Source organism: Panthera pardus, unplaced genomic scaffold (assembly GCF_024362965.1).
Source record: "Panthera pardus isolate Hobbes unplaced genomic scaffold, ASM2436296v1 HiC_scaffold_3, whole genome shotgun sequence".
NCBI classification, from domain to species: domain Eukaryota; kingdom Metazoa; phylum Chordata; class Mammalia; order Carnivora; family Felidae; genus Panthera; species Panthera pardus.
The window spans coordinates 57,371,986-57,381,951 of record NW_026526876.1 but is presented as its reverse complement, the minus strand read 5'-3'; the positions used below and the strand labels follow the sequence as shown (position 1 = coordinate 57,381,951).

Here is a 9,966-nt window from a genome sequence, read left to right as displayed (position 1 = left end):
GCTTTTCCTAGCTGGCTTTACTGGGGAAGAACGCCCACCTACGGGTTAGGGGTTCTTTCTGAAACTCAGTGTGGGAGGGTTTTGAGGTAAAAGAATGCCTAGTGGGTCCTGAGCATTTGTCGGCACCGCCCCCCACCCCCCCCCCCAAGCCTGGGGACAGCATTTACAGAGGCTTGGGTCTCGCCCCCCTCATCCCCACCCATGCAGGAGGCACAGACTGAGCACTTAGTAAAATATTTCATTCGGTAAGTCTTGTTTTCCTCCTAGGGTCAAGGCCACAGCAGAATGCTGGGGGCAGTGGGGGGCGGGTAAGGAGGGGGGGGAGCGTGAAGGAGGGCGTGAACCTGCTTCCATGCCAGTTTTCTGATTAGTTCTCCGGCGGGGGTGCAGTGAGGAAGCCGCCCTCTCCCCTGTGGGTGAAAAGAAGGAAGAGAGCCCTCTGCCATAGACTGCTGGGTGTAGCCGGTGGATTCGGCTCCATAGCCAACAGGTTGTGTATGTCTGTAGAACTGGGGTGACACCCATACGTTTTACCACTTAGGGTAGTGAAATCAAGTGAACTGATTAGAAGGAGAAGCGTAACTTAACCCCCAGTCAGTCTGGGGAGACCCATCGAATTGCCGCCACCCCCTTTGAGGTCAAGCCCAAGCTCCTAGATATCCCCAAGAATAGCGCTAATACTAAGCACTTCCCCTGCCCTGACCGGGGGACAGAGGGGACACCGCTTCGCCGTGCAGCACCACTGCTGAGGTCCCTGTCACCCCGGGTCTCCCAAGGCAGCTCCTGCTGAGTCCCGGACGAGGCACGCAGCCCGGCGGGTGCCAGGCAGACTCGAGTCTCTGCGACGCTCCATTTGTCCAGGACTCCCGCGAGGGGCGGAGTTCCCTTCCCAGTCCCGCCCCCGGCCCCAGCCCAGAGAGGCGGGGTCCGAGTTCCAGACCAAGAACCAGGGCGGGGCCAAGGGTGCTCCCGGTCCGGCAGGGCCCCCCAGGCTCGGAGCTTCCCCCCCGCGCGCTGCACTAGTCCGTGCCGTCCACCAGCTCGCACAGCATGTTCTCCAGAGCCGTGATGCGCTGCTCCTGGGCCTGCACCTGCTCACGAAGGGCCTTGATCTCCTCCAGCAGCGTCTCTAGAGTGTGCTGCTGCTGGGGCACAGGGGAGAGAAGAGGCTGTGTCTGGAAGGGATCGGTAGTGGGGGATGTGTAGACTGGGCCGGAGTGGAGCGAGGCCGCATCTTACCGACAATGGGGCGTCGCTGGCCGACTGGCTGCGGCGGGGGCCCGAGGGAGGGCGCACGTCCAGAATATTGCGCTTGGTGACCCGAAGCTCGCGGTGCTTGGGAGGTATGTAACCGTCCCTCAAAGAGATGAGCACAGGTTCCGCGTCCTGGCCAGCTAGCCATTCGTCAGCTTCTAGGGCTGGCTCAGGGCCAGGCGTATCTGGGTATAGATCGTCCTGGAACAAGTCTGACTGCGGGCGGCGTGGGGAGAGAGGAGGACTAGTGTTAGCAGAGTGCCTGGCCTGCTCCGCTCCCTTCCTCCTCGGAGCCTTCGCTCAACCCCTCTTCCAGCCTCCTCACCTTGCGGGGCACAGTCATGATGATGGGCTCACATTTTCTTTCGTGCAACTTGTAGAACCTGGAAGGGAGCGGGGTTCAACACCCCCGCAGGCTCCCACCCCCTTTTCTGCCTGGGATCAATGGGTTGGAGACCAACACTTGCTGAGCCCCTATCATGCTCTGTACTTCAAAACACATTATTGGCCCAGCTGGTAAAACATCTCTGATGGGGTGTTTATATTATTTTACAGATGAGGAAACTGAAGTTTAGAGAGTGTTAAGCTAGTTAATGCTGAGACTGGCACCGAAACAAGCCTGTTTGACACCCCCCCCCCCCCCAAGTCCCTGTGTCTTCCCCAATGGCTAGTGGGGACAGACATGGCAAGCGAGAAGGCTGCTGACCGGGCGATCTCACACTTGTTGACTTCCAGTCCCCGCTTGGGCATGAAACCCATGCCCCTCTGAGGCTCCTTGCTGCTGAACGTGTTCAGGTAATGCACGAAAGGTGGTTCGTCTGTAATCTCAAAGTACCGAATGCTGCTGTCGCCCTGCAAAACCAGTCGGGTCAGAGACTCTCCCAGGCAGAATTTCAACATCTCGGTCAAGCCCTTGTACTTCCCTCCCGGCCGCAAGCACCTTGCCGCATAGGTAGACGATGCTGGAGTCGGGATCATAGAAGGGCAGTAGGACCCCGTTGCTTGTGTCCATCTCCTGCAGTGCCACTGGTTCCTCGAAATTGTTCTGCCCGAGCACAGGAGGCGTGACCAGCCCTGCTCTGGCCACGTGCCACTTCTGGACCCCCTGAAAGCCCCTTTAAGCTTCCTACCCGCTCCAAACTCCAAGCGTTCCCAAGGCAGCTCTGGAGAACGCAGCACCACCCCCCCCCCGCCCCCGCCCCCGCCCCCGCCCGCACATATACCCCTGCGCCGCCGCATGCAGTCACCGCAAACCACCCCCAGGGACTCGGCATCACCAGGTGGAGGTGCCAGCGTGGGCTCCTTCAGGCGACGCAGCAAAACTGGGCAGAGGGGTGGGTGTGGGGATGGCAGGCGCTGCAAAGGGGGCAGCAGCCTCCAGCCCAGTCCAGGTGGGCATGCCCTGCGGGTGGGGGGCGCCTGGCCCCTCTCCCGTGATGCCAGTCCCCGGGGCACACACCCCAAGCTTCCAGCTGCGTTACCGGGTCCCACAGGCCCAGCTCTCGCTGGCTCATGCGGGTGAAGCCCGTGGTGAAGATATGACCCTGGCGCGTGAAGACGGCCCGCATGGGCCTCATTCCCTCGTGGGCCGCAAACCTCTCCTGGGGGAAGGGGGGAGACAGGGAGAGGCGTCACCCAGTTGCCTGCTCTGGAGAGCCTGGAGGGCCGAGCAACCAGCTTGCTGATTTTGGTGGGGAAGAGACAGGGTAGGGGTGGGGGTTGGAGACAGAAGAGGGCCTAACTACTCAGCTTCCTGGGGGGTCCCTGGCTGGCCGCTGGCCTGGAGAGAGTCTGGGCCCAGAGAGAGTGGGAGGCGCGGGCCTCTCAGCAGATCCCGAGCCCTTAAGCGCCCTCAGAGGCTGATCCCTAGAGCAGGGGATGTCTGCCGGCTCCCCGGGTCGCAGCGAGGCTTTTCCCAGACAGGAGCTCCCCGCTCCGCTTCCGCCTTCTCGGGCACAGGCCGCGGCCTGGGAGGGCGCTCCTGGCAGGCCCAGCGAAGGAGCGAGCGCGTGTGCCCAGCGCGGCCTGGCCTACCGGGTCCCAGAGCGCGAGTTGCCGCTCACTCATCCTGCTGAAGCCGGTGCTGAGTAGCTTCCCGTCTGCAGTGAAGACGGCCCGCAGCGGGCGGGCGCCCTCGTGAGGCCGGGCTCGCTCCTGCTCGCGGGGTTAGTGGGTTAGAGCGCCCGCCGGCCCGCCCCCGCCCCGGCCGCGCCCTCCACGCGCACTCCGCGCAGACATGCACGTGCCCCACGCACCCGCACCCCGCGTAAAATTGAGGCTGGTGAGGCAGGTGCCGCCGCCCTGCCAGGGTACCGAGCTGGGACTAATGAGGCACGAGGGTTGTCCCCTCTCTCCCTGCCGCCCAGTGGGTTGACTAGGGCAGAAAGGGGCCTGCCAGAGAGCCCGTGTCGGGCTCCAAACCCTGGAAGATGGCGCTGGGTGCCAGCTGAGAGGAGAGGGGTGCGGGAGGTTTCATGCAGGTTCTGGTGGAGGGATAGAGTTGGCAGGTTCTCGCTCAATTACAACTGAAAGAGCACTGCTCTGAGCTTCTGAGATGCAGGGGAGTGGAGGGAACAGGAGGGGGGCAGAAAATTGTGGACTGTGGGCTTACTTAGGGCTGGGAGCAGTGGTTGCAGACACTGGAAGGAGGGTGGCCTTGGGTTGGGGTGGGGAGGTGAGAGCTGGGACTAGGGGCTCAGAGGATTAAGGGTACAGGGGCCTGACAGCTGGTTGGGGGATGGCCACGCCAAGCACTCACCGCCACCACCTGGCCCTTGCGGGGGTCTATAATGCGCAGGGTCTTGTCCTTGCAGGTCGTGGCTAGCAGGCTACCATTGCTGTTCCAGCAAACACTGTGGATGACGTCCGGGTGCATGTCATCTAGACTCAGGAGCACCTCCCCAGTGCCCACATTCCAGATGATGATCACATTGTCACCACCTGTCCAGAGCAGCCAGTCACCATTACTTGGGTCCTGCCTTTGCTTGCCCCCCCCCCCCCCCACAATCTACAGTAGGGACCCCTCCCCCAGGCCCCAGACCTGCACTGAGCAGAACATTCCGGGCAGTAGGGTGCCAGCAGAGGATGCCCACACGTTTGGAGTGGCCCTCGAGTGTAATGATGGGTTCTGTGATGTTGCGCATAGGGGTATAGTCTGGAATTTGCCACACCTAGGTGGGGAGGAAAAGGCATAGGGTAAGTGGGATGAGGGGCCTGCTTTGTCCCTCTACTCCTCCCTTATTCTGCACCCCGCCCCCCAACCCTACAGGCTCTCTTGAGTGGTAAAAATCAAATGCAGGGCAAGATGTAATGGCGCCTGCCCCAGGCAGAAGCAGCTGGGAGCCAGGAGGGGGCACTGCCAGCTCTCCAGAGACCTCTCTATACACCCCAGCAGGGAGACTTCAGAGCACTGCCCCCTTGCTCTTCAGGCCTCAAGTTGGCCATGGCTATAATTAGTCCTAAGAAGTGCATCCTGGGAGCCGGTGGGCATGTGGCTAAATATAGCCTGGGAGCTGGGCAGGGTAGGGCCCTAGGACCTAGCAACTCTTTTACCACCTTCCCTAACACAGGTGAGGCAGCCCTCCCCCCGCCCCCTTCCCCTGTCCAACTGCCCTGAAGCATCCACTTGGCTCCTACCATGACCGTGGTGTCGTCTGAGGCACTGGCGATGACATTGTCATTATGTGGGCACCAGTCGATGTCCAGCACTGGAGCAGTGTGCCCAGTGACCAGAGGGTAGTTCTTATCCACTCGTCCTGTCTGGAGGGGTCAGAGAGGGAGCTATAGGGTCACTTTCCTGTGTGTTTTTTTGGGGGTAGGCAGTGGACCTGTTTACATCTCAGTACTCTATCACCTATTTTCTCTTTGCAAACCCCTTTCTGCACCTTCAGCCCCATCCAACTACTTCCTGTACTTCACTGAAGGCAGAGTTGAAGTCATTTAATATCTCAGACACAGAGAGGTAATGACTTAGCCAAAGACACAGAGCAAGATACTGGTTGAGTCAGTACTTGAACTCTCAGTCCAGAGCTCTTGCAAAAATACCTATTAGGAGGAAGCTGTTCTTGGGCCTGTTCTCCCAGTGAGAATGTCTATAGGAAGCCCCTGGTAGAAGAGGTCAAGGTGAGGTAATATGGAATGCAGTGGCCAATAGCCCTTTCTTTGTCCCCCTTGGCAAGTCTCCCCCTTGTCACTGGTTTGACCTTGGAACCACAAGCAGCAGTTACTCCTAGTGCCTGAGCTGGCGCTCATCTACTTTGGTCCTTATGGGCTTTTTATGGGGGCTCTGAAGCCTTTGCAGGGGCTGGAGTCAGTCCAGACCAGGCAGTAGGGGAGTGGGGTGGCTGTGTAGCATTGGAATGGCAGTTGTACTGGGTGAGGAAGTGGCTCCAGCTTGAAATTTGAGCCCTGGGGATGGTGTCCTTAGATGATGTCTGCATTGTCCCCAAGTGAGTCACTGGCTATTGTCAGGCCTCTTTCTGACCCTGCCACCTGTGGAACCTCCCTTAACAAGGTATAGGGGCCAGATCCAGGTCAAGGTCATGACTTCAGGTGGCCATCCTGGGGGGTGGAGATTTCTAAGAGGCTTGAGGCCACTCATCAAAGGTGGCAGTCACTGCTGGCCTCCATCTCTGGGGTAGGGAGGGCTTTGGCCTTATATGTCATGTCCCCCTGCCCTTCGTTCTCATTCTATCCCACTGTAAGAACCACAGTGGGGAGGTGGCCAGGGACTCTTTGGAAAGAGCTTGACTCTGTCCTCAGTGTGCTGGTCTGGGGTGTGATTTAATCCAATGATCACCCTGCTCTGGGGAGAAAGATCCCACACCCAAAACATGAGGAGGCATGGCATTAGGAGAGATGGGGACAGAGTCTGGGCCAGGCCCTGGCTCCACTGCTTCCCAACTATCTTCATAATACTCTTCTGGTCCCTGCTGGCAACAGGGTGCTGCATGGAGTGAGGGATGGGCTATGAGTGGGTGCAGGGCACTGTGATGCTGCTGCTCTGTGAAGGGTGAGGGAGCCTCCCACTTGGTCCCCAAGGGCTTGGGGAACAGGGAGCAGCCAGTGGATACAAACTGCCCTCCTGACTGAAGGAGGGGTCCCCAGGAACTACAGCCAGTGTCTTCCCCACTGCTTTCTTCCCTTCATCCCTCACCTTGGCCAGAGGCAGGACAATGAAGGCACCTCCACCTCCAGCCTCCACAATAATGGCCAGGAATTTGGGGTTGACAGCACAGAAGGAGCTGTCCCACGTGACCTTGGACACACGGATATCCTCGTAGGACTGGTCAGCCTTTGCTGCCTGCCCAAACACATGGCGGAACTTGCTCTGCCGAACCACACGCCGGCTCATGGCTGTGGGTAGAAGTGGAGGATCTCAGTGCCCAGAAATGCCTTTGGTCCTTAGTCCTGTGAGCTGTGGGAGGGAGGAAAGTAGGGAGAGGATGGCAAGTGAGAAGGGTTGTCTGGCCACAAGTCAGGTCCTAGAAGCAGGGAGCTTTCTTCTAGGTGATTAAAGTATGGGAGAGATCTTTGCCACCTATAAAGTGCTGCTTAATTCAAGAGGTTAGGATTTGGGGACTGACTTTTTTGAGACCCAGGCAGGAGACAGTGGAGTTTGGGACTGAAAGCTTCCTGGAAGTTGAAGTGATTTGGGGAGGAATGTCCATGCCAGGCTGCCCTCCTGCTGTCAGCCTTGGCTGAGCATCTCTTCAGGAAGTGTTTATCTCCCAGCAGCACCTTGTCCAGAATCAGAGGCCCTGGTTGTGGGATCTTGGCTCAAGGCCAGCTATGGGGCTAAGATTGTAGCCCCCCCCAAGATCCCCAAACCTGTATGTTTAACATTTCAGGCAGAGGGACTTTTGCCTGTTTCTAAAAATACGCCAAGGAGAAGTTCCTCCTGTCAGCTAACCTGAGCCTTTCCTGCTACTATTTTCATCAATTTCCTCCCATCCTGTTGGGGGACACAGTGTAAGTGGATCTCTCCTCTTTCCACGCTTCTCTTCACTGGCTTCTCTAAGAGGTTTTAACTATGGTCTGGCTTTTGCCTACCACACTTTGGTCCCGTTCTTCTATGCGTCCTCTCTCCTACTCAACTTTCCTGGGGTGGGGTCCTCAACGCCCAGGCTATGGCTAGATTTGCAGGAGTGGGGTGGGTGATGTGGGGAGGGTGAAGATCCTTTTCTTCAAACAGGGTTTGTGTTGTGCTCTTCCCCAGGGGGCTCACCGAGCTTTTCCAAAGCCCCAGCCACGGACTCCTGCCCCTCCCCAGCCCCAGGCTTCCCCGTGCCCTTCACGCCGCTTCTATGGCCCCAGGCCTGACGCCCGGCCTCCCCGCACCCTCCTCGGGCCTCCTGCCCCAGCACTGCGTTCTTGGGAGACGAGGTGTCGGTGCCCTGCAGGCGCGCGGGCCGCTGTCCGGCCAAATATAGACACCAAGTCCGCCCCGCCCGGACCGAATTTGGCGGCGCGGGGGAGGGGGCGCAGACCTCTGCTTCTCCGGAGACCCCGCCCGCTCCGCTGGCTGCGGTGGCAGCGTGTGTGTGTGGGGGGGTACCTGGTCCTGAGTGGGCCGAGGGGCGCTCACGCTGCGACTCCTCTGCAGTGGGGGCTAGGGGTGCGCTGGGGGCCGAGGGAGGCGTCAGGGCGACGGAACTGCTTCTCCGGGTGTCCGCTGCGTCTGGGGCCCGGGTGTTCGTCTGAGCGCTCCAGCCACTGCTTGCGGCTCTCTGAGGCCCGGCGTCGCTGCAGTCCCAGCTGCCGCTGCCATCAACCTGCGGAGGCGGGGCCTGTGGCGGGGGCGGGGCCAGAGCTGCCCCGCCCCTCCAGCGGCGGGAAAGTTGAGCGCAGTGGACTCCGCGCCACGGTAGCCAGTCCGCTGGCCAAAGAAAACTGTCAAAAGTAATTGAATGTGTACACGCGGGTTGTGCGCACTCCTCCCCGCCCTCCGTGCCTCCTGGGTGGTCTGGGCATACCGAACAAGATTAGGTGCCTTCGCGCCGCATTTCTGTTGCAATCGCACTCCCAACTTAGCCTGTCCCGGCTGGCGGTCCCGGTCTTCGGGACTGAACGCCCAGACCCTCCTGGGGAGAGGTCCCGCAAACTGCTTTGAGGGAGTCATTTCAACCCTTGGATGAGGGCCTAGGCTGGCCCAGGGCAGCTCCAGAGTACCTGACAGGGGGCACTGATGTTACTGTCATTGTTGTTATTAATGGCTGTAACGACCACTTCAGAACCTAAAACGTTGGCACTGTAGGCATTTCACCCTTTTAGAGAGGATTCCATGGAGCAAGGCAGAACACAGCCTAAAGACTGGGTGGGGGAGTGAATCCACCTTGACCCCATGGGAACACCAGATGCAAGGAGAAGCAGCTGCCACAGGCCTTCAACAACCAAATTTTAGACGCCCAACCTGACTCTTAAGTCTTCCGGGATTTGTTTGAATTGATGGCCAGCTGTGTTCCAGGGAAGTCCCAGCCCTCATTCACTCCCGCTGGGATCCATGGATCTGAGTACTGATCAAGATTAAGAAGGAAATAGGGGTGCCTGGGTGGCTCAGTAGGTTAAGCATCCAATTCTTGGTTTCAGCTCAGGTCATGATCTCATGGTTCATGAGTTTGAACCCCCTGTTGGGCCCTGCGCTGTTGGTGCAGAGCCTGGTTGGGATTCTCTCTCTCCCTTTCTTTCTGCCCCTCCCTCTGCTTATGCTGTCTCTCTCTCTCAAAATAAATAAGTTAAAAAAAAAAAAAAAGACTAAGGAGGAAATAAAAAGAAACCTAATCAAAATACAGCCAGTGAAAAACAACTAGTCCCTGAAGCTGCTGTACACCCAGTATCCACCCACTGCCTGGATTTCTTGCTCTGGATCATAAGGCCCTTGGAGGCCAGCATGAGGCCAGGTATTACCTCTTCTTCTCTAGGGCACACCTGGGGATCAACGGAACAGCCCTGGGGAGGGAAGATGGTGGAAAGCTCAAAGGCCCACACAAGGGTCCTTCTCAGGAAGATTCCAAGTATCCAGTGGCTTGTAGGGGAACAGAACCAGAAACTGTTACAGGTGCTCCAGAAAGAATTCGTGGCATGGAGGGCCTTAAGGGCAAAGAGTCTCCCTGTTACCTAAAGATTCCAGGTACATGATTAGGAGGAAAAGACCTGAGTGAGTCAGTTGCTCCTTAATAACAATAGCTCACACCTATTGTGTGCCAGACACTGTTCTAAGGTCTTTACACATATTAATTACATTCTGATAACAGTCTTCTGTGATAGCTATTATTATTATCGCTATGTTAGAGGTGAGGAAACTAAGGTACAAAGAGATTAAGTAGCTTGCCCATCAGTCAACTGGTAGTTGGTGGAGCTGAAACTTTTATCCAGTGGTCTGGCATCTGGGTCCATGCTTTTCAGCACCATGCATTTCTGCCTCCTCTTGAAGGATAATGCTACTTTATCTCACAAGTGCTGATCCTGAGAGATACTCTGTGGCACAAAGGATGCTTGGACTAACTAGAAAACTGGAGCTCTAGCCCTGGCTCAATCACCCCATTTTTGCAGTTCTCTGAGCTGTAAAACAAAGAGAGCTGGGTCAGGTTCTTTCCAACTCTGCACGACCTGTTGGCAGAGAAGGGATTTGACATGTCACCTTCTACCTTGAAGTGACCTTTTCTTCCCTTTCCTTTCCTCCTCTTTAAAGAGCACTCCATTCTAAAGCCCCCT

General features: G+C 57.7%; 1 protein-coding gene across 7 annotated transcripts; it reads right to left on the bottom strand.

The window, feature by feature from the left end:
* CORO6 (coronin 6) lies at positions 1-8,016 on the bottom strand. Of its 7 annotated transcripts, none has more exons than XM_019429709.2 (12): positions 7,811-8,016; positions 6,410-6,670; positions 4,891-5,013; positions 4,295-4,424; positions 4,013-4,194; positions 3,289-3,408; positions 2,195-2,299; positions 1,961-2,106; positions 1,580-1,637; positions 1,240-1,470; positions 1,048-1,145; positions 1-410 (listed from the first exon to the last, which is right to left on the bottom strand). In XM_019429709.2, the coding sequence occupies exons 2-12, from the start codon at positions 6,605-6,607 to the stop codon at positions 368-370; spliced, it is 1,434 nt and encodes a 477-aa protein (XP_019285254.1). In that variant the 5' UTR covers positions 6,608-6,670; positions 7,811-8,016; the 3' UTR covers positions 1-367. The 7 variants fall into 7 exon arrangements, with proteins under 7 accessions (XP_019285254.1, XP_019285256.1, XP_019285253.1 ...); XM_019429711.2 differs by having other exon boundaries at positions 1,048-1,142; XM_019429708.2 differs by lacking the exon at positions 3,289-3,408 and adding an exon at positions 2,736-2,855 and having other exon boundaries at positions 7,743-8,014.
* Positions 8,017-9,966: the final 1,950 nt, after the last annotated feature.

Bases quoted from the DNA above. Each gene is read 5' to 3' on its own strand.
- CORO6 (XM_019429709.2), bottom strand. From the start codon at position 6,607: ATGAGCCGGCGTGTGGTTCGGCAGAGCAAGTTCCGCCATGTGTTTGGG. The intron at 4,425-4,890 runs GTAGGAGCCAAG...CTCCCCACCTAG, and splicing joins CAGACGACACCACGGTCATG to GTGTGGCAAATTCCAGACTA. The intron at 411-1,047 runs GTGCGAGCTGGT...TTTCACCCACAG, and splicing joins ACGGCTCTGGAGAACATGCT to GGGAGAGGGCGGCTTCCTCA.